The sequence below is a fragment of the Gossypium hirsutum genome, chromosome A01, assembly GCF_007990345.1.
Source record: "Gossypium hirsutum isolate 1008001.06 chromosome A01, Gossypium_hirsutum_v2.1, whole genome shotgun sequence".
In the NCBI taxonomy this organism is placed as follows: domain Eukaryota; kingdom Viridiplantae; phylum Streptophyta; class Magnoliopsida; order Malvales; family Malvaceae; genus Gossypium; species Gossypium hirsutum.
This window is the reverse complement of record NC_053424.1, coordinates 1,907,625-1,930,356: the sequence shown is the minus strand read 5'-3', so window position 1 is coordinate 1,930,356 and position 22,732 is coordinate 1,907,625. Positions and strand designations below refer to the sequence as shown.

At 32.9% G+C, this 22,732-nt stretch overlaps 4 protein-coding genes across 4 annotated transcripts; 1 reads left to right on the top strand and 3 right to left on the bottom strand.

The window, feature by feature from the left end:
- Positions 1–510: 510 nt before the first annotated feature.
- On the top strand, positions 511–2,830 carry LOC107938477 (cytochrome b-c1 complex subunit Rieske-4, mitochondrial). The gene is made up of 2 exons (XM_016871647.2): positions 511–813; positions 1,988–2,830. Exons 1-2 carry the CDS (start codon positions 633–635, stop codon positions 2,629–2,631), a joined length of 825 nt encoding a protein of 274 aa, XP_016727136.1. The 5' UTR covers positions 511–632; the 3' UTR covers positions 2,632–2,830.
- Positions 2,831–4,141: 1,311 nt separating this feature from the next.
- Positions 4,142–7,820, bottom strand: LOC107938480 (phosphatidylinositol transfer protein 3). The gene is made up of 6 exons (XM_016871652.2): positions 7,418–7,820; positions 7,076–7,334; positions 6,014–6,050; positions 5,503–5,608; positions 4,878–4,988; positions 4,142–4,441 (listed from the first exon to the last, which is right to left on the bottom strand). The coding sequence occupies exons 1-6, from the start codon at positions 7,613–7,615 to the stop codon at positions 4,325–4,327; spliced, it is 828 nt and encodes a 275-aa protein (XP_016727141.1). The 5' UTR covers positions 7,616–7,820; the 3' UTR covers positions 4,142–4,324.
- A 1,519-nt stretch (positions 7,821–9,339) lies between these two features.
- Positions 9,340–11,667, bottom strand: LOC107938454 (mediator-associated protein 2). Its single transcript, XM_016871623.2, has 4 exons — positions 11,370–11,667; positions 11,178–11,256; positions 10,960–11,043; positions 9,340–9,933 (listed from the first exon to the last, which is right to left on the bottom strand). The coding sequence occupies exons 1-4, from the start codon at positions 11,493–11,495 to the stop codon at positions 9,545–9,547; spliced, it is 678 nt and encodes a 225-aa protein (XP_016727112.1). The 5' UTR covers positions 11,496–11,667; the 3' UTR covers positions 9,340–9,544.
- Positions 11,668–13,210: 1,543 nt separating this feature from the next.
- On the bottom strand, positions 13,211–18,286 carry LOC107938467 (uncharacterized). Its single transcript, XM_016871637.2, has 4 exons — positions 16,858–18,286; positions 15,429–16,000; positions 15,114–15,333; positions 13,211–14,729 (listed from the first exon to the last, which is right to left on the bottom strand). The coding sequence occupies exons 1-4, from the start codon at positions 18,118–18,120 to the stop codon at positions 13,380–13,382; spliced, it is 3,405 nt and encodes a 1,134-aa protein (XP_016727126.2). The 5' UTR covers positions 18,121–18,286; the 3' UTR covers positions 13,211–13,379.
- Between the last annotated feature and the right edge of the window lie 4,446 nt (positions 18,287–22,732).

Genomic DNA, 22,732 nt, shown 5'->3' with positions numbered 1-22,732 from the left:
TAAATTTAATAAAAAATTAATAATATTAACATTTATATTTAAATTTTAAAATATAAAAAAATAGAAAGATTAAATTTAAAATTTGTGAATATTATTAGGGCTTATGGTATATTTCAACATTTTTTATCGGGTACCAACAAGTAATAACAATAGGTCAAATATTTATAGTTTTTGAATTATTTGAGTTTGAACTTGTAATTTGTCAAAAAAATTAAATACATTTATTATCTGTAGATTATTCGATTATTACTATTCAAATCTGTATCTAAATAGATCGAATATTTATAGATATCCAAATTCACAATCCGAATTATCATCCTTAATACCAACCCAATCGCAATCTAAATTATCATCCCTAACTTGTATAATGGAGATCAATATTTAATTGAATAAAAAAATAAATTGGTAATTCTTTACCCAAGGTCGGCCCAGTAGCCCGGCCACGTTTAAACCAGGTCTAGTGATCTCATCATTTAGCTTCAAAACGGCACCGTCGCGTTTTAACATTCGAAGCATAAAAAACGACATGTCGTTTCGTTCTCCTTTCTCATGTGGAGAACTGTTAAAAAGAATTCATAGCAAAGAAATATTTCTCCCATTGGAAACCCTAAGCAATCAAATAAGATCGAAAGATGCTAAGAGTTGCAGGGAAGAGATTCTCATCTGTCTCGTGGCGATCATCCGCCGTTCTCTCTCAAAACCATGCGGCCGCCACTACCGCCTCCGCCGCTTCTGAACCGCCTTCCGTTTCCCGATCCGTTCCTTCTCTTTCTCCCTTCTCTTTCAATTCTCAGCTTCCAAATTTAGTCAGAGGTAAATTTTTCTCCGTTTTAATTTTTTTTACCTTTTGTAATCTTTAGCTTACTGTTTGATTTCTTCTTTTTATGATTTCTTTCTTCGTATCGACAAAATAGTATCATTTATGATACGCTAGTTTTTTTTTTTTTCATTTTTTTTCTAATTGCTGCACAGTTGCAGGATATAGAATCAATAACCTGGTTTTTTGGATTTATTTACGGTATTTTTTATTATTAAATTCTTCATCAAATCTGGAAGTTGATTTCCTGATAGAACGAGATGGTAGCTTATGATATGATAGATTTTGTTATTTTTTAAGTTCTGTGGAGATACAAGATATAGAATCAATAGCCTGATTTTTGGATTTTCAGGATTTGTTTGTTTATTATTGAATTCAGTTTCCTGATATAATTAGATGTTAGCTTTTGATATGCTAGATTTTGTTATTTTACTAACCGCTGCGAAGTTGTAACGTATTGAATTAGTAATCTGGTTTTTATTTTCAGTATTTGTTTATTTATTATTAAATTCCTTTTTATATCTGGAAACTGATTTCTAGATAATTTTCCTAATTGTATTTGGAAAATGATTTCGAACTGGATTTGTAGGATATGCAACTGCTTGCATCTGGTAGCTTTGGATGTTGAAGAAATTAGATGTTTATTTTGAATCAGTTGTTCTTGTGTGAAGATAACCATTCATTTATGCTTTTATTGAATTAAAAAGCCACATTGTGTTTATTCATGATAATGGAAATACAAGAAAAATTTTAAAAAGAGGTAAAGAACTTTGTGATCCTTTGGTTTATGCAAGTGAGAAGCATTGAAGCACCCGCCTCTACATATATGCTCGTGGATAGTGAATTTTCACATTTGAAGCCAGTGCTTTACTTCATGTTAATGTATTCCTAAAACAACTAGTTGAATTAGCTCACATGCCATTTTGGAAGAAAGTTCTTCAGAGAAAAACCTATGCTGTTGTGTAATAATGTTGTTATGTTATCATGGTGCAATCTATAGATATGTGAATGAAGGCCTGAAAACTTGTGCTTGTATGGCTGGACCCCTCTCCCCCTATTCTTTTATAGATTATGTGATACACGAGCCTCTGCTAGTTTACTTTGAGTGTTGACATTAGCAGTACATGTATTTTTGTAATAGTATATGACAGTTGTTTTACCTTTTTCCAGGTTTTTCTTCAGATGCCCTCAGCCGAGGGCATGATATGGGAATGATCTCAGATGTCCCTTCTACTGTGGCAGCTGTGAAGAACCCTACTTCGAAAATTGTATATGACGAGTATAATCACGAGCGGTTTCCACCTGGTGATCCCAGCAAGCGTGCTTTTGCTTATTTCGTCTTGTCTGGTGGCAGGTTTGTTTATGCCTCTTTAATCCGCCTTCTGATCCTCAAGTTTGTTCTAAGCATGTCTGCCAGCAAAGACGTTCTTGCACTCGCTTCCCTTGAGGTTGACCTTTCTAGCATAGAGCCAGGGAGCACTGTTACTGTCAAGTGGAGAGGGAAGCCTGTTTTTATCAGACGTAGAACTGAAGAGGACATCAAGACGGCTAACAGCGTTGACCTTGCATCACTTCGCGACCCCCAGGAAGATGCAGTCAGGGTTAAGAATCCAGAATGGCTCATTGTTGTCGGTGTTTGCACCCATTTGGGTTGCATCCCCCTGCCAAATGCCGGTGACTATGGTGGCTGGTTCTGTCCGTGCCATGGCTCACATTATGATGTGTCTGGTAGGATCCGCAAGGGACCAGCACCGTACAATCTAGAGGTACCCACATACAGCTTCTTGGAGGAGAACAAGCTGCTAATCGGGTGAGAATTTATGCGGAAATTATTATTATCTTTTTTTTTTTGTGTTGCGTTAGTCTTGCTGCAAATTGTCATAATAGAATTTTCTCTGCACAAGAGGGCTGCATTCAATTTAATATTCAGTTTACTCCGGATTTTTGTATTTGCTGCCTGTTTTAAGGCATTGCCCCAAGGTTCTGAATAATGAAAACAAGATTTGTTGAGCATGTTCAGTTTTAATGGTGCTTATGGATCATTGATATACTTCAATTATCATGTATGGTATATAAATTTAAGTCGGTGTTATTTGAACTGGACTAGATCAGTTGGTCGTACATCCAGCCAGTATACTGGTTCGGACATAAGGGTTGAACCGGCCTTTGAGCGAATACTGTAATTATCATTTGTTTTCCCCTGGTATATGCAAATACACTTTTCAGTTTTAATGGTGCCTAAGCATTTAGTTTTCCAAGTACACATTTCTAATGCTTATGGATCATTGATATAATGTAATTCTCATGTATGGTATATAATTTAATTCAGTTTAATTTGAATCGGACCGGACTAGTTGGACCTGTAACTGGCCAGTATATCAGTTCGGACATAGGGGTTAAATCGGACTTTGAGCAAACCGCTCAAAACCAGTAGAAATGTTCCTAGAACATGTGAAATTGTGGTGATAAAAGAGAACATGTGATTAGGTGGGTTAGCAGCTGGAAAGTTGATGAAATTTCTTGATTTAAGAATGGCTACATTGTTGCTCCCAATGACTTAAATGGGGGACCTAACCCTAGCAACTTTTATTACCTATATATATTGATATATCATTTCTGGTTTGCTTTAATTTTTTTATTTTTTTTATATATAATTTTGAGTTCGTATATATATATGTTTGTACCTAATTTGTAATAGTATATATTTAAGACAATGATTTTATTGTTTTCTTTCCTTTCCTTTTTTTTAATACTAATTTTGAATTTATGTTTTTGACTTTTGAACAATGTTTTGTAAAGCTTTAAAAAAAAGTAATAAATATTTTTAATTTTTAATTTTTCAAGTAAATAGAAAAAACAGTAGACAATTCTTATATAATATTTGTGGAAATAATTTCTTTTTGTAGTATTTTATGGTTAATTTCACTTGTAAATATAAAATATTTATTTTTGTATCATAATAAAATTTATGGTAAATCTCAAAATTATGCATAAATTTTAATTTGGTATAATCATATTTGTGAAATTTTAATTATACACATTTAAAGAAATAAATATATTAATTTATTTTTAAATTGAATAAATATAATTATTTATGTATGTAATATATAAACATAAAATGATATTATATCAAATAATTATATTAATAATTTATAAAAATTAGATCAAATCAAAATTTCATATATAAAATTATACACTAAACTATATAGTTCACATATAATTTTGAGATTTACCTTACATCAATACCATTTTACCTTAAAATTGATCCATACATACATACTAGTCGATGCCCGTCGTATGGTACTGATTATACATCCAAGCATATACGGATATAAATAGGAGAGAAATTTATATTGAACTGCATAAGTTTTCAAAGAGTATACATATTATATCTATAATAATCATGGGTAATCTAAGAATGGGGGGTTGATGATATATAATTAGGGTTTATATGGATTTAAAATCTCCTTATTGTTGTGCACCAAAAAGAAATCCCATGGGTCAAAGTTAGCAGTTCTCAATAGGAACTAATGGCAATTTGCCTCCATATATATCTGGAAGTTGGCTTTCATCAATGTCATTAAGCAATGTGGATTTCAGCTTTTTATTCTCAACAAATATTATCTGCAAAATTATAAGAGATTCGGAAATCCGAGAATCAGACAAGCAAAAATTTAAGTGTGGAGGTACAATAATTTTCCAAGAACAAATCATTTCTTGCTAGATATGTAGAAAAGAACAAACGAAGTTAAGAACTATTGAGAGACTCATCAAAACACCAATCAAAACCGTGTGAGTTTTTGTACTCTTTGTAGATTTGGAGTTTAATTCCTATATTTTTGTTTTTAGGAATTTAGTCTCTTTTCTTTTCAGATTTCAAAATTTGGGTTTAACTGTTAACACTGTTGCACCAACCAATTTAATGTGTTTATAATTGGACTTGAATTTTAAAATTTGAAAAGTAAAAAGACTAAATTCTTGAAAATAAAAGTGTAAGGACTAAATTTTAAATTTATAAAAAGTATAAGGACCTATAACATATTTAACCTTATATTTTTACCTTCTTCTTGGTTCTGCTGTCAATGAATGGGTAAACAACTTTCCAGGCAGTCATGAATATGTAAGGCACATGAACAATAAACAATTTGGCAAGCCTCTCTGGGTAACAATCCTGCAATCAAAAACAATTGAATCATTGCTATAAGTTTTTTCCGGATACTATATTAAGGGGCGAAGCCAGAAATTTTTTTAAGGGTACGAGAATTAAAATGTAATTTTACTCTTGCATCAGCTTATATCTTTACGGTTTCTAAAAAGACTAAATCAAAATTCTAGCATTAGGAGGTAAATTATAATTTTATTATATATATTAAACTAAGATTTTATAAATTTTAAGAGGACTAAAGCAACGATTTTCCATTTTAAGGGGTCAAGACCCCTGCCTGCCCTCCTCCCTTCGCCCCTGCCTATATTATCGGAACTCAAGTGTGTCAGATACAAGTACATTTCCAACACGGATGATCATACCCCCTTATCTATGTATCAAACACGGGTCTTAAAGAAAAAATGAAGCGTCAAAGCAATATAGACTGAAACAACGACTATCGATGCAACTTATCCGACTTAAGGCCATATCAAATGCATTTAAGAAGCAATTTATTTATGCATAATGTTTAAGATCAAACCTGGAGAATCGATAGAGATGCGACGTATGCACGAATATCGCTGTTCGAATATCCCCATCCTTCGAGATCTCCGATCGCCACGAACTTTTCTTGTCCTCTTGGCATTCTAAAACACCATAAGAAGTAGAATCAAACAAATACGAACAAATACAAGATTTATCCATAACATCGGCGGATACTCGACCTAGTATCGATGTCTAGGCGCATATTCGGCCATGGTGGCATATAACAAAACCAAATATCTTGATTCAAAGCAATACATGATACTATAAACAAGCATTTTGACACCACAAATTCTAATACATAGTTTCTTGGTGGGCAATTAAGCTCTCTATGTTACTCAAAACTCTTCCTTATTCTTATAGTATTCGTGCTCGACATTCATGTATGGTACATATTGAAACATGGATACTGATATACGATCCCACATGCATGGAAAAAGCTTTTTTTGAAAAAAAACTGAACATATCCATATCGAAAACTCGCAACTAAAGTAGGTCAAGCTAGTTACCTGGCACAAATTTTCTCTAAACCATAGACAACAAAGCCTGCAAAAGAAAATAAAAATAAGCCATTAGCTTAACATTTAGGAGAAGACAAATGCAAAAACCAATGACCCAAATTCTTTCTTTGGCTCAATTTTCGATTCAAGTTAAATAAAAACTCTAATAATAGACCCCTAAACTATTCTCCAATTTCAGGATTAATCTTTACAAAGAAAATTATCGAAAGAGATATCTAAACTATCAATTTTGTTCCACTAATAGTCAATAAGAACCACGGATGCCATTGGACGTCCAATTTGTTTCTAGTAAAATAAGACAAAATTGACAACTTAAGCCCAAAATGAGACAAAACGAGAATTGGAAATAGTTTAAGGGTGAATTTTGTTAGACATACAACTCGCAGGTTCATCTAACGAGCTGCCAATCTTGCGAGATGCCCCGCAAGTTACAGTCAACCGCTAGAACAAGCTACCGCCGACCCGTACCAAGGTGAGTACATATTATGAGGACCACACCCTTAACAGGAATAGGGTACGTGTTATCCGTATACCACATTTATCCATTGTGCTAACATGACAATCCATACATATAAAGATGTATAGATTAACTAAGTTCTAGGGATCACAGAGCTAACAAAAGAATGACACGTGACACCTAGAGAAAAACAGCGACTTCCGAGACTTTCTCTGCTTCTCTCTCCCTCAACGCTCAATATTCTCAACTATCTTTTCCTTCTTCTACAATAACTACAGAGGCGAAACCCTAAATTTTTGAAAAATTTTATTATATATTTTAATTTTTTTTTAAATTTTAACTAAACTCTATTTAAAAATTCTCATTATGCTCGTAAAATTTTTAAAAAGTTTAGTTAAGCCCCCAACACTTACCCCCAAGATCCCACACTGTCTAACTACATCCTACTACTCTCCAGTCTCCACCTATAGATGAGCCGACCACCATAATCTCAACCTTGTATCAACATATTTACTACTAAAACCAAAAATAAAACACAAAAATTACAAAAAAAATGATTGAAAAAAGAAGAAGAAAAAGAAGCATAAACATACGTTTAACCTCTTCAAGGTTCCCTTTAGTAGGCTTATGTCTACCACCAAAAGCAACGACAATAGGTCGACCTTGTTTATCAACTCCTTGCATACAAAGCTTATTATCAGCCAATTGATTTGAAATCTCCGATTCAGATACGAATCCTTTAGGCAAAAACGTTCTTCTCCAACTCAAATACTTCAATAACATGGTGTTTGCTTTCTCTATATCCAAATCACGAGCTCTAAGGAATCTCCGTATCATAAAATCATCCACTTCCTTCAAAAAAAAATGAAAAAGAAATACAAGTAAAAATGAAAACCCAAAGTCAAAAAAAGCTGAAAAATGAACCAAATGAGTACCTTAACTGATGGGTCATCTCTCTCTGCAAGTGCTCTCATGATACCAATTTTGCTTCGAATTATTTCATCGCCTATCTCGATTTTTTCTTCTTCTTCTTCTTCTTCTTCTTGTTGAGCTTGTTGGCTATGGTTTTCACAGTCTTTGAATTCCATTTCCTCTTCTTCTTGGGTTTGTTTTAATTTCTTTTCTTTGTCCATTTTTGGGTTTCTTTTTTTGTTTAAAATTTCTCGTGGAAATTGGGATTTTCTTCCTGTGACACAATATTTTGACGGGGAACAAACAGTGAAGAAAAGCACACAGAGAGGACACAAAGAGGAGAGTAGTTGAAAAAACTAAAGGCGTTATTAAATGGTGGCAAAAGAGGTTAGCTTTGCTGCTCTCTCACCTAATTCAAATGTTAAATGCGTGATTTTTATTGTTTGTTATTCCATTTATTAGGTTAAATTTAATTTTATTAATATTTGATTGAAATAAATTGATTTAATTCAATATTTTTAAAAAAATAATTATAGAATTTTAATTAATTTAAATATCGAGATGTGTCTTTATTCTTAATTTTTCTTTTCTTTAAATTGTAAATTAATTTAAGTAACGGAATGTGTCTCGAAACATAAATTCTGATGTCCAATAGCATTAAAAAAAAGACTGCCGCCCAACCAACCAGATCCAGATCTCCATTCAATCAATAGTGCTTTTCCTAAATAAGTGAAATTTCTGGCACCTTGATTGTATGGGCCATTATCAATGTTTTAGAAAGAGAAGAAAAATAACATTTAGTCCTTAAATTTAATCATTCTTTTCAATTTGGTCTTCGAAGTTTTGATTTCTTTAAAATAATTCTATTGCATCAATCACTTGAAAATTTACATATAGACTTTTAAAAGTTCAGGTAAGTGCTACACTGCCACTACACATCATCATATTTAAACGAAATCCAAATTTCATAGATCAAATTGAAAAAATTGTAGAACTCCAAAATTAAGAGATCAAAGTTGTGGACATTACCTTTATGTAATAGAACCACATTTTGCAGAGTTTTTTCCATGTACGGCACATATTTTGACTTGCTAAATATTAACTTCGTTATAGATTAAATTCGTCCAAGAGACAATGATATCGACTAGGCACTAAAATACGATATAAAAAATAGACATTTTTGAGCGATGAAATGCAATATTTCTTTTAAGTGGCCCTAAATCTTTTATGTACATTTTACTTATCTGTTGATTTGCTATTTACCCCCAAAAAATAAATGGGGCTGTCATTGATGCTTACTTAGATGACCTTGACCTTGAGGCATCTTCAAGGATATTCCTTCAAATTAAAAGGAAGTGACAAAAAATGTAAAAGGTTCTAATTGTAAATTAGTCCTTAAACTAGACCCCAATGTTCAAATTAGTCCTTAAACCAAGAAAATGTATAGCAGCTACAAGAATCTATCACGAGTCAGATTCCCATTAGATACTTTATTTTTGGGATAAACTAGAAAAAAGAAATAATAGTTTGACATAATTGAATAATTGAGTGAGCATTTTGTAACTTTCATAGTTGAGCGACCAAAAAAGTAATTTATAAATAGTTGGATGACCATCTTGTAAGGTTTCGTAATTAGGTGACTAAAAAATATTTTAGTCATAGTTGGGTGACTACTAGTGTAGTTTACCCAAAAATAAAATATAAAAAAAAAGTATGCCAAGATGCTTTTTTATGTACTTTCCTTGCAATATAACCCTGCTTAGAAAACCAACATTAAATGTCACAAATAAATCCCTCCTAATGACTAAGAGAAAACCAAATTGTAAGCAAAGTTTCATTTTTTACTTCAAAATGATGCCCAAAGATCATGTGACACCATAGACAGAAAATAACTTCAAAAATAATTTATAATGGATGCTAATGCAATGAAAATCGACAACGAAAATATCGAAACAATAGAATAATAACTGTAACATCGCAACATCCATACCATGAGTAAATCGGCAAATGATATTTTCAATCAAAAGCAGATAAGTAGAATAGAGCAACTGTGATGAACTTAATGTCGAGATATCGGCATATCTAAAGGTGAAAAGAAGAGAATGAAAATAGGCAAAAAGACAAGACAATGAGGGAGAATGTTGAATACCTTACTCATCGTTTTTTACTTTCTTCTTCGATTTACTTTTGTGAGAATGCTCTGAGGACCCTGAAATTGGAGTTGTCTCATGACTGTGTGTGGGCTGGTTCATGGATCCCGTAGATTCGTGATCATGCTTTCTTTTTGAAGGCTTAGATTGTTCATTGATTCCAGAGACGGTACTTTTTTGTTGACTACCATGTGTGCTGACAGTACGCCCCATAGAATGTGAACCTTTCCGCCCTTTACTTTGCATTGGACTTGAAAAAGGATTGGAAGAATCAGTCATTAAGGTTCCGGAGGATCTCTGATGCAACAGCTTCTTGTCGGAACTGAGCTTTTCGTATTCGTCGGGACTCATATAATGTACAAGGGAAACTCGTCGTGAAATCTTCCCAACTATCAAGAAAGAAATATGTATCAAGGAAATAAGTGAATATGTTCACAAATATAGAAATAAATTCGAACGAGTTAATCACAACCACGGAACCACACTACAACCAAATTTAACAACACTAGTGATGAATATTAAATCGCACCCAACCAAATTCCTCAAATTTCGAAAGTACCAATGAAGATAAACAGACCTATGTGGTAAAGGGTTTATTTGTGAAACCAAGCAAGGACCGGTGACAAATAGCAAAGAAAAATGAAATACAAACAAGTACAAGATCAATGCATGATATCTGTAATGCCAGCCATTAACAAACCCAAGGCCTCAAGTTACATAAAAAAACATTCCGACATATTAACAGCATCGTAAAACAGATCGAAATCAATCACCTAGATGTCTAACAAGGTCTTGATACAATAAGAAACCAGTTTGATAGCTAATAACAATATGAAAAGTTCGTCGATCCTAACATGAATACCAGAGCCTCGAAATAAAAACGGAGAATCCTATTCAAAGGACACACAAATCCAGTTAAGTGTCTAGATGATACAGAAACATAAAAAACAAAAAACCAAAAACCAAATTACGACAGATAAATATAAGCAAACATCATTGCTTTTTATGGACCACGCAAACTTTCGTTCTTCAACTTTTGAATTTGTTTCACCGACAGTATATATCCATGTAACTAATGATTTCAAACTTCAAAAAAGAAACGGAAAGTAACCAATGCAGGCACTAACAGACGTACACGAATACCAGAATGGTTTCATCAGAGTCTAGAAATCAAATCCGAGTATCCAATTCAAAAGACAAACAAATCAGATAAAGTGTCTAGACGATACAGAAACATAAAAGAACAAATAACCAAATTACGAACTCGAAATATGAACAAAAATCATTGCACTTGGAGCTCCATGCAACAGTTCGTTCTTCAATTCTAAAAGGAATTTGATTCACCGGCAATATATATCCGTGTAACTAATGAAACCAATAGCAGGCACTAAAACAAAAAATGCAAAACTTAATACCGATTTTAGACTCCGATTCGGAAGATAAGATAACTGTAGCATCTGGCCCTTGAGAAGCAGGGCTAACAAAATCAAAAGCTTTTCCTGCAATATTTAACCAATTTGTAAACAAATCAAAACTAGCTTTCATATAAAAAAACATCAATGTAAAATTATAGCTCAAATCCAGCCTTAACCAAACAAAAAAAATTACACTAATATTCAAACAGATAATCTACCAGTAGAATCCGTAAAACTGCCCAATTTTCCATCAGGATCGAGCTGAAGCGTAACTACTTGGTCATTAATTTCAGGATGCTGCAAACAAACATAAAAAATAAAAATGAAAAAACACAAACTTAAGTTCAAATTAATAAAAAAGAGAGCATAAACAAAGCGTAAAGGAATTAAAAAATATTTGAATGATTTACTTGATGAATTGGCCATTGAATAAGGAAAAGCTCCGTGGAATCTGATACTGTGAGATCGACGAGTTGTTGTGATGAATTTTCTTCGAATTCAGGTGGAGGCCTGTAGATGTTTAGTTCGGAATCCATATTTTGAGTTCAAATCAACACTTTAAATTCAAAAAAAAAATATTTATTGTTTTATTTCAATAATAATAACAATTATACAGAAATATCGAAGCAATTGAAAGGGAGGGGAGTGGCGGGTTAGGGTTTAGGGTTTTCAAGGAGGGAAGGGAGGGAGTTTTAGGGGGAATGAGAGTGAAGAAAATGATGAATTTTATAGCCTTTAAAAATCTGACGGTTCAGAATTTCTGTTTGTCATCTGACGGTTGAAATTGGATTAATGATATACATGCCATTCCAGATTTTATTTTAATTTTTAAAAAACTGATGTTAATGGGTTAAGTGTTAGCTTAAAAACAAGATTCAACTTCCGCGTTCAAGAGCCAGGCCGGATTTAGGTAAAGTTCATAAAAGGTATTTTGATTAATTTTTTAAATTTAGTTCCGATTTTAAAATATATTTATTTTTTTGTCTAAGTTTAACCCAATGTAAGAAAAGTAAATTCGGGCTTAATCTGGCTCGTCCATATTTAATTTTTTTTAAATTTATTTTTATTTAAAAATATTTTTTTAAAGCATCGTATCTTATTTAAATTCTCCCATTTGTTAAACGGAACTTCAAGCCTAAACGGATGACCTAACCAATAAACAGGTTTATTCGACATTATTTGATTGCCTATTCGTTATTGTTGTATAAATGAAATATTTTTATATAATTTTATATCCATAATTTTTTTTATTTTATAATTGCTTTTTATATAATTTTATTTTCATATTATGAGAATGGCACGTACTAGACTTTTTTTTATTATCTTGATTTAGTAAATAAAATAAATTTAAATTTAAAGATTAAAAGAGTGGTAATTTAAATTGATGACTAATATATACTTTTTTTTTAATTAGAGGATAAAAAATTATTATACCAAAATATTATTAAAATCATAATAATAACTCAATAATATCAATTTTATTTAATTTGAACCTACTTTAACTCTCCTCTTAACCTTGATGACATTAAATCTAATAAAATCCACTAAGAGGTGTGATTTAACCACGTCTTTTCAACATAATTCCAACAACTATTTTGTTTCTCATAGCGCACACTACATATAATTGTTTAATTATTCTATCAGCAATACTATTTTTTATCTGTAAAAATAGATAAGTTTTTCAATGAAAATGACTAATTTACTCTTTGATTTAATATACAAAATTAATTTAACTATTTTTCCAATAAAAGAAGCAAAATACAATCTCACTCTTAATTAAGGACCTCCATGATGCTTTTACATATATATCTTCATAATTATATGTAAGAAATAAAATACAACTATTAAAACTAATTAATAATATATAAAAAGAGTTACACACATGTAACAGAAACATATTTATGCATAATATTATTAAAAAGTTAAAATTAAGCTATTTATACACACACCATTAGTTGTTAGATTGAATGATAAAAGAGCACCAATCCACTTAAACAAACTCTTAAATTTGAGTCTGAAAAAACATACCCCTATTTAATTATCTAATTCAATTCGAATCCAAATTTAATCAAAATTATTCAATATAATTCCGAACATCGTAAAATCTCATACCTAAAAGACATAAATTATCAAAAACTCAACACATAAACAAACAGAAAAACGATACACCCACCGATACGACACTGGATACTCTAAACTAACGAGTTAATGATTCTCTCCATATAAATTATTAGCCGTAAAACATTGAAAATGTCAAAAGGATTCTGGCATTTCAAGAGCATAAAATAAAAATCCCAAAGAGAGTGAATTTGAACTTACAAAAACACCCCCTCAAATTTCTAAGACATCTCTCACCTGAAAATTGCCAAAAATCATATTGTACAAACAAAACAAAGAAAAACAGAGACATCTATTTTTGTCTAAATATATTTCATTCCTGAGATGTATTGCTGTCTAGATATTATGTACTGCGCCATCGAATAAATAATTCCTAACAATCCCAACACCCTAATCTTAACCAAATCTGATATTACGATCGACGGCAGGTTGAGTGGTAGTGTTAGGAGTGGTGTTGAATCTGTTGTCTTTGAGTAAGTCCATACAAATCGGTTGAATAAGATGTGGCTTGGGAATGTAAGGATGAGGAGGGCTAGGTTTTTTACTGCAAAAAACCAACCAGGACCCCCAATGTCGATGCCCCACCCGGCATTTCCGTGCCAGACGTCTTCCCATATGCTGTATACTGAGGTCAAGACTAAATAGATTGATATGGTGACTGTAACGGGGAAATACCTCTGTTTGTCCCCGAATCCAGCGACGAAATCTGAGTCCTGGTTGAGAAGTAGTAATATAGGAGCTAAGAAGAATATTGCCTGATTTGAGCCGCCAGTGAGATTAACATTTAGAATCAGGCATATAGCAAAGCACATTATGGTAGCGACATTACCGACCGCGGGCATCCATGCCCCTTCAGCAGCCATACGTTTAATTGTGAAGGATGAGACAGAAGAGGCACGGCGTTGTTGCATGAACCTCATTCGGGGAGGGAAACCAACGGAATTACTTTGACCAGATTGATTGTGTCTAATTGCACCCTTGTCAAAAGACTTTTCCCGTATAAGTGAGGCAAGTTCATATTTTATTTCCAAAGCTATAAGCATAAAGATTGCTGCATACAGACCGAGAAGAGATGTCCTGGCCCCCTCAACAGCCAGTAGAGTTTTAAGCTTCCTGTCTTCCTCTCCGGTGTCACCAAATTCATTTTCTGCAAGGAAGCTTTTAATTCTCACTTGACCTTCTAATAGGTAAGTCACAGGAAATAGAGCCACAAGGAGAGCAAACACCCATGGTAGGAGCTTTGTACTGGATGCCGATGGAAAATGGGTGAAGACCACAAAAATAGATGCACAAACCATGGTTACCACAATGAGGGCATGAAGGACAGCAGCCTGCAGGAAAAACTCAGCAGATATGTAAACACCGAGAGCAATACCCATGGCAATGGCGTAGAAAGCTCTCAACTCTACAATGTACTTAATGGGTATGACAGATGTTGCAGCAGCTAAAGTGAGAAGTATTGCCAATATAAGTAACCAAGAGGGCCAAGTTGGTTTCGATGCCATAAAGCCATATATGGAAATATCATCAGCAGATTGGCGTGCAGCTCTGATTATCTCGGATCGGTAGGTCCATGATAACGGAATTGGTGGTTGCATTATGATAAACAGGAGACCTGTTGCCACCACCAACACAATGCATCTCTTTGCAGACTGCATAAACAAGAATGGAATATAATCAATGTACTAATATTTTACGCTAAGAAACAAAATGCTGTCACAAATTATTTAAAAACAACCATCAATTCTTATTCATGTTCAAGAATCATCAAGCCTTAAATCAGCTATGATATTCAACTCAACAAGATGAAGGCATATATCAGATAATTTAATTTCTTTTCTTGCTCGATTCTTAATTAGAAGCTCGTTCTTTCAGAGCAAGAGGAGAGAAGGTATTTGTAGCATGTTTGAACGTCAAATAAACTCCTTTCCTAATCAAAAGAAAAGAAGAAATGTTTTTTTGATGGAAAATATATAAGGAAATTTAATGGCAAATAACTTTTAAAAATGTGGAAAAGCAACAAAATGTGTCCATACCATGACATGAGAGAAATGCAGAGCAACAATGGGTACACAAGCCAATCCAGTCAAGAGGATACAAAATCCTATAAGTAAACCATCAGATGGTGGTCTCCCGTTCCACCATTGTAATGCTTCAAAAATTGTTTCACGGCAAAACCAGACTGATAATGCAACCACAGTAGCATGTGCATATCCTTGCCAGGCTTTCATCTTTGATGCTGTTCTCGACTTATCCCTTCAAAGTTCACAAAGATAGGGGGAAAATGAACCATTGCTTTCATCTGAATTAAGAATTAAAGAGAGAATGAGAGAAATATATCAGGTGCCTACCTGTAAAGAAGCAATGGTGGCGAAATAGCCAATAAAAGGATAGCTGACACCCACACAACAGATTTTGATGTAAGAAACAACATAGAGAGCTTTGAGGAATAAAGGCAAGTCAAAATCCAAACTGCCTTGGGCCCAATTCGATGATCCACAGATAGTCGCCGCACAAGTGCAAAGCCAATTATTGTCGTCAGGATGACCATGTAGCTTGGATACATCACATCATCATCCAATCCGTAATAGTATATGCTTGAGTAACTGAAAAATCGATTCTCAATGTGGCATAGTAGCAATGCGTGGCAGATCAAACCAACTTCAGTCAAAAAATGAAGTTTTGACGGAAGAAGTGCTAAACCTGGAATAGCAATGGCTAGAACAACATCCGCAACAATAAGTTTACAAAAGGATTTCAGGGACATGCCTGCCAACCATATGTTTAAATCCCAGAAATTATGCATCACAAACCACATAACCATCAAGCTCCCAAGCACAACGAAGGCAAAATACGATGTAAGGCTCTTCTTTGTAAAGAAACGAGCCAAGTAAAAGCCAGCAACTGAAGGCAATGGAATAAACTGCATAATAAAGTAGAAACCACTAAAATTTCTGAACACTAAAAAATAAGAGTTCCTTTCTTTTTCAGTTCTATCTCTTGATAATATTCATCATATAACAATACAAGCTAAAAAGAGCAATCACTAGCAAGAGATCTGAATGTTTGTAATAAATACAGCACGCAACACTATATAGCAGAATATATTTTGAAAAGCAAAGTAGTTCTACTAATACATGAAATTCAAAAACGAACTCAAAAAAAAGATCCCAAAGCATAGCTAATTCTGGTATCCCACACCTTTCAAATGACTAATTTGACTAATGAGGATAAAACAATCAGGTGACAAGATAGCTCATCCTAGGCATTTGTCAAGAATCCTTAAATCATATACAACTCGTAACATATGCACATTCTCTTGGCAACTATACCCAAAAAAGCAGCCAACTTGATCTTCAATATCAGCTATTTTGCCTCAAAATTAATGAAACAAGAACCAAGATCCAAGGAGTAAACTACTTTAGAGCCAAATCCAAGCTACCAAAACTCAGTGCAATTCACTCGAGCCTTGGAACCCACTAGAATGAGTACTCACTAACTTTGAACTACATTATCTTCTCATGCAAAGTAAAGTTCTACAATAGAGTTTATGAATTCTACTTTCCACATGCAAGTGCACACACACGGCATACCACATTAATTTCATAATGTTACTTCTCAGCTTGCCATGCTAGTCTAAGTACAATTTAGGAGATAACATAAAATGTTAAACATGACCAGCGGACAAAACAAGTCAATAATGAATACTCAAAATATCATGATTGTGCATAGAACAGTCATCAAATTAACTCATTTAAGGCGACAAAGAAATAGACATACCAGTATTGGAAATCCAACCACAATTGCTCCAGCAGCACTGACAACAACAGCCAAAGAAGTGAAGGCCAAAGAGCTAAACGCATCAGATACCATTCCCAGCGCATAAAAACCAGCTCCAGCAGCCCCTCCAAGCATGGTAGTGGTAACAAGAAGATAATTTAGTGGTGGCGGCACCTGAATGTACCTCCCAAACGAACGAAACACAACTCTAATCTCAAGGCAAATCACAACAACAATCAATGCAATTGCACCATTGACCAACTGTATGCTACGCAACTGAAGGGGATTTTTCGTGACCCACCACAATGCTCCTCTTGTTGAAGCATATAATTGGAATAAGAAAGGAATGAAGAAAAGAAGCAGCAAATCACTGATGGAAGCAGCAGACGAAAACATCACCGAGTAATGTGAAGCGATATGGAAAACCAGAGGAAAAAACAATAAATTCAAAGTATGGAGACAACTCTCAAGTGGACCAAGAATCAAATTATCATCAGGAACTTCCCCACCATGGTACTTCACTTCTTGCTTGGTTTTAAAAGAAGAAACTCTAGGAATCGCGAAAACCCAATAGAAAACACAATTGAAAGCCATTAGATAGTAAGAAGCATTATTCATACCAACAGCAGAAACAGTCGCCCAAGTAAAGATCGAAGAAGCAGCGAAAGGTACACAAGCAAAGAGAAGCCGTTCCAAAGCCAAAACAATCGTGGGGTTTTCAATCTGAATCCACTTAAACTGAAGCGAAGCCCAGGCGCCAATAAGGAAATTCGTTTCCGCACAAAGAAAAGCCGCGAGGATCGAAAGAGGAATCGAACTCAACGAGTAGTAAAGCGAAGCGCTAAAGAAGAAAGCGATCTGGGCAGCGATTAAAGAGAACCAGACACCAAAGAAAGCTCCGGATTTGAAATTAAGCGAATCGACGATGTAAGCGATCATAAGACCTAACGTTAAGGTGGCAACGACGGGGGTTCCACCGAGGTCGAGAAGGAAAGCGGCACATGGGACGAGAGCGATCGCTAAACGAGCGTTATGAGCGAATGAAGAAGGGGAAAAGCGAGAGTTCTTGAGGGATCGGGAAGAAGAAGAAGAAGAGGAAAGGGAAGGGAAACTGGATTTTAATTTGGAGTTTGTAGGGTTAGGGTCAGGATCGTCGGAGGAATGGACGGAAGAAGCGTTGGTGAAGGAAGTGAAAGAAGGGGCGCTAATCGACGATGAGATGTAAGGGCGGAAGGAGCGGGGTTGAAGCTCCTGCGGCATCATTTTCGCCGGAAATTCGTAGGGGAAGAAAGGGGGATAAATCTGAGTATGAACTTGTATTAAAGAGTGGGTTAAGGGCGGACTGTAAGAAATAAGGGGAAGAAGAGAAGGGAAGGGAAAGAACGAAGATAGTCGAGTCGGGTCGGGTAGAAAGATTTCGATTTTATTTACTCTAAATCCTAGTTCAGATCGGATTCGAATCTATTTGGATTTTTCGGGGGTTTATTTGTGGATTGATCCCTAAACAATATCGATCTTTAAAGGCTTTTCTTTTTCAAACATGGTCCTTAAACTATCATTTTTCTCACATTTTACCAAAAATCGTAGGGTTAATATACTATTTAATACTTAAGTTTGGCTTTCAATATTCACTTTGGTACCTGAATTTTTTTCAATTTGATACTTGAATTTTTTTTGTCCCAATTGGTACCTAAGTTTGGTTTCAATATTCAATTTGATACCATGAGTTTTTTTCTTTGTCTCAATTAAGTACTCATGTTTTTTTTACTAGAGTACATTTGTCAAATATTCATTAAGCCACGCGATATTGTTTGGTTTGAATACCAACTTGAACCTTGGAACTAAATTTAGGTACCAAATAGTATGTTAACCTAAAAGTGTATGACATAAATAAGAATCCATCGTGTGTCATATTCTTATTGGTTAATACCGCCTTTTTGTAACTAAGACAAAATTGATAGTTTAAGGACCACTTCGATAGCAAAACCAAGGATCGAAGTATAATTGAGAGATTCTGGAGTGTGTCTCGTATTTTCGGTCAAATAGATGGCGACGTCACGACGAGAAGCTTCTCAACATTGCGACGACAGATGACGTTGTGACGATGCGAATGGGGACATTGCGACGTGCAACATGTTCCCCACATAAATCGGGTTTCTTCTCTTAGTTAAACTCTGCTATCTTTTCCTAGTTAAAATCTGATTACTCCAGGAATATTTTAGTATGATTAAACATCTAATCTTAGTATATTTAAAGGCGCATTGTATCATTGTTTTGAGAGGCCTAAAAGGCAATTAAAGATATAGTACTATATGACTTTTCTTTTTAGGGAGACAAAATATAGTCACAAATAAGTTTCAATGAAAGTTTTCGTCGTAATTATAGAAAGAATTTTGTACCATTTTGAGAGAACTCTATGAGAGTTAGGGTTTTGCTTTCAAATTTGCTCAGTGAGAGTTAGGGTTTTATATTTGGGGTTTTGGTGTACGTTCAGTACATTTAGGTTTATTTTCTCCATATTATAGTTTCGTCTGTTTACTCATTCAGTGAAAAGTCGAAGCCTCATTTGCCTATGATTTTTATCTTATCCAAAGGAGTTTTCCACATAAAATTTGTGTTCAATATTCTCTATCTTTTCTAATTCATTATTTATACGAGTCGATCCCAAATAGGGACCAATTTACTAAAAAAACTACTTCATTTTATTTTATAAAGTTTGGGTAATTATTCTCTTCATATTAATTTGTTAGAATTTGATTATCAAATTTTACGACTCTAATTATTAGTAAACATATGAAATTGAAATATTGTTTTTTTTTATTTATTGCATAAAAATTATTAATAATATTTTAAAAAATATTATCAATAAGTTATTCTTTAGCTATTATTTGCATATAAATGACCCAATCGTTAATTTTTATGTTGATGATTTAACCATAATGTTTAATAGTATGATTAACTTGGAATAACTTCACAATTTTTGTAAAATGTGAAACCAATTTATGAAAAACTAAAATAAATGAGCTAAAATAATATATATATATATATATATAATTAGATCGAAACTTTTAGAGAGTTCATTTGCATCGGATTTTTGATGGTCGAATATCTAATTTTATCATTTTAAAAATAAAAAATTTAAAATCATATGTAATAAATTTAAATAAAAATATTATTTTGTAATAAAAACTTATTTGAGATTAATCGTAAATTATTTTTTTTAGTATTTATATAATTAAAAAGTATTATTAAGATGAATAATAAAAAATTTAATCTCTTTTAAAAAAATATATTGAATTCGAGGTAAGAACATGATAAAAGTATAATGGAGACTATTGTATTAAGAGTTAGATTGCATTTTGTCTTCTTTATTTCAAAAATGTGCAAATCAGTCACTGAATGTTAGATCAAATAGCAAACTAGTCACTCTATTAAAAATACAATCTATTTTTACTGTTAAAAATTAATCTATGTACATCAACATAAAGTGCACGTAACACTTCATGCATAACTATCTAATTATTTCGATAACTACACTAGTTTTTTTACAGTAGATATTTCTAACAGGAATGACTAATTTAGTTTTTAATCTAACCTACAGAGACTAATTAACACATTTTTAAGTAAATGGGTAAAATATAATCTGGCTATTAGTATAGGGACTTCTATAATACTTTTCCGCAACAACGCACAAATCCGTGGGCTCATGCCAAGCCGAGTAGTAAAACATTTGAATGCCTGTTGGATTTGTAAGCAGAGCCCAACTTAAATATTGTTTATACACTAATATCTATGGGTGAATGGTATCTTGGAGGTCCCTGTATCATAAGGATTTGATCAAATTCACCATTATACTATTAAATGAAGCAATTTAATCCCTATACTATTGAAAATAATTAAATAAGGTCAATCTGGAACAGATTTAACATTTATTGGTTAACAATATGTATTTTTTTAGGTTTTTATGGTTCTGTAAATGAAATATTTTGTTTGAAATTGAAATGCAAATGAAAAAAATAATTTCCAAGACATTTTTTTACAATAAATGTTAACTCTATTACAATTTGAACATATTTGATTATTTTTAATAGTTTAAGGACTAAATTGAACCATTTTAAAATAGATAGACTAATTTGATCCAATCATTGTGATACAAGGACTCCTCAAATACTTTAACCAATAACTAAGTCATGAGAAACTGGTTTTTATATATTAGATCATTCTTTTAAAAAACAATGCCAAATTAAGAGTTGAGTTTGCTCGAATCTTTGTAGTGAAGGCAAAGTTCTTTCGATGATTTTTTTTTATCCACAATACTTGAACTTAAAACCAAAATTCAAAATCGTCAAAAAATAAAATAAAATTATCACTTAACCTAATAATGGTATTGTTATATTAAATTTCTTTTATTATTTTTATAGAACCGATGTATCCAATCCGAGGCGTGGACCGACTTTAGTATCTCTTGGGCTTTTGGTCCATTTGCCTATTTTACAAATTACAAGGCTCGATTCTAAAAAAAAAATGACATTTCAAAAATTTCTTAATAAAAATAATATTTTTAAATTATTTTTTACAAGGTCAGAATATGTTTCAAAGTTATTGTAATACTCTTGAATTTAAATATTTTTATTTTTTAAATTTAAAAATATAATGAATTTTCCATTTGTTAAATTTAAGTTCACTATAAGAGTAAATTTTTAATTCAAAATATTTCATCTGAGTGAATTTAACATACAAATTTTATTGATGTTAGCAATTGAATCTGAAGTTTTAAATTTATAAGGGTCAATATATTATATAGAGCTTAAACTTGACTATTTTTTTTATATTAGGGCTTGAACTTTATTTTGGTACAAATTAGTCCTTAAATTTAATAATTATTTTCACATTCGGGTTTTAATTCTTGAACTTGATTTCACATTCGGGTTTTAATTCTTGAACTTGATAGTTGTTCTCACATTGAGCCCTGAACTTTTTTACGGTCTAAGTTAGTCACCGATATTTCCTTAAAGAAAGTGTGACAAAACAAAATCCAAGCCCCAATGTATGAACAATTGTTAAATTTAGGGACCAATTTTGACAAAAAATTCAAACCCTGTTGTGAAAACAATTGCCTAATTCAATCCCCGAGAAAAAAATTCCAAATTTAGTGATTAACTTGGTAAAAAAAAAACCAGACCCTAACATGAGAATAATTACAAAATTCAAACTTAGCATTAACCCAATTCAAAAAATAGAACTAACAATAAAAAGAGGGGGAAAACTACACCAAGGTCATTAAATTATAAATAAGATTACGTTTTAGCCACTCATCTTTAAAAAGTTACAAAATAGTCATTGAACTATTTGAAAGTTTTCAATTAAGTCACTGGGCTGATAAAATTGTTGTTACATGGTATTCTATATTTGCATCGCCTGCACTAATCAAAAGCTCTTATTCCCCTTCTCTTTTATGGTTTAGTTTTTTTTTCATGAAATAACTTTGAAGGTCACGGATCTGCGAACCAAAATTCAAATAGCTTTTTTCTTTGATCTCTGACACTGATTACCAGATCAGCTTGGATTTAAGGTATGTTATTCTATTCATCAATGTGTACTGATCTACTGTACTAATCATCGAATCGTCACTTTGAGCTCATTAACCGACCTTTTAAAAAAAACCTTAATAGCCTAGTGACTTAAATAAAAACTCTTGAATAGTTTAGTGACTTAAATGAAAACTTTCGAATAGTTCAATGACCATTTTGTAACTTTTTGAAGTTAAGTGACTAAAACGTGAACTTACTAAAAGTCTAGTGACCTTCAATGTAGTTTACCCTTAAGATTACCGGGAAAAAAGTATACCATCTTATGCAGCAGGCATAACCTTCAA

What these genes read in the sequence shown, in the direction of transcription:
- LOC107938477 (XM_016871647.2), top strand. Translation starts at nt 633, where the DNA reads ATGCTAAGAGTTGCAGGGAAGAGATTCTCATCTGTCTCGTGGCGATCA. An exon ending in GCTTCCAAATTTAGTCAGAG is followed by an intron (nt 814 to 1,987) that starts GTAAATTTTTCT and finishes ACCTTTTTCCAG; the next exon opens with GTTTTTCTTCAGATGCCCTC.
- LOC107938480 (XM_016871652.2), bottom strand. Translation starts at nt 7,615, where the DNA reads ATGGACAAAGAAAAGAAATTAAAACAAACCCAAGAAGAAGAGGAAATG. An exon ending in GAGATGACCCATCAGTTAAG is followed by an intron (nt 7,335 to 7,417) that starts GTACTCATTTGG and finishes TTTTTTTTGAAG; the next exon opens with GAAGTGGATGATTTTATGAT. An exon ending in CATCTCTATCGATTCTCCAG is followed by an intron (nt 4,989 to 5,502) that starts GTTTGATCTTAA and finishes TTTTGATTGCAG; the next exon opens with GATTGTTACCCAGAGAGGCT.
- LOC107938454 (XM_016871623.2), bottom strand. Translation starts at nt 11,495, where the DNA reads ATGGATTCCGAACTAAACATCTACAGGCCTCCACCTGAATTCGAAGAA. An exon ending in TTCAATGGCCAATTCATCAA is followed by an intron (nt 11,257 to 11,369) that starts GTAAATCATTCA and finishes GTTTGTTTGCAG; the next exon opens with CATCCTGAAATTAATGACCA. An exon ending in CGAATCGGAGTCTAAAATCG is followed by an intron (nt 9,934 to 10,959) that starts GTATTAAGTTTT and finishes CTTTCTTGATAG; the next exon opens with TTGGGAAGATTTCACGACGA.
- LOC107938467 (XM_016871637.2), bottom strand. Translation starts at nt 18,120, where the DNA reads ATGATGCCGCAGGAGCTTCAACCCCGCTCCTTCCGCCCTTACATCTCA. An exon ending in TGGTTGGATTTCCAATACTG is followed by an intron (nt 16,001 to 16,857) that starts GTATGTCTATTT and finishes TTTATTATGCAG; the next exon opens with TTTATTCCATTGCCTTCAGT. An exon ending in TGCATTTCTCTCATGTCATG is followed by an intron (nt 14,730 to 15,113) that starts GTATGGACACAT and finishes TTGTTTATGCAG; the next exon opens with TCTGCAAAGAGATGCATTGT.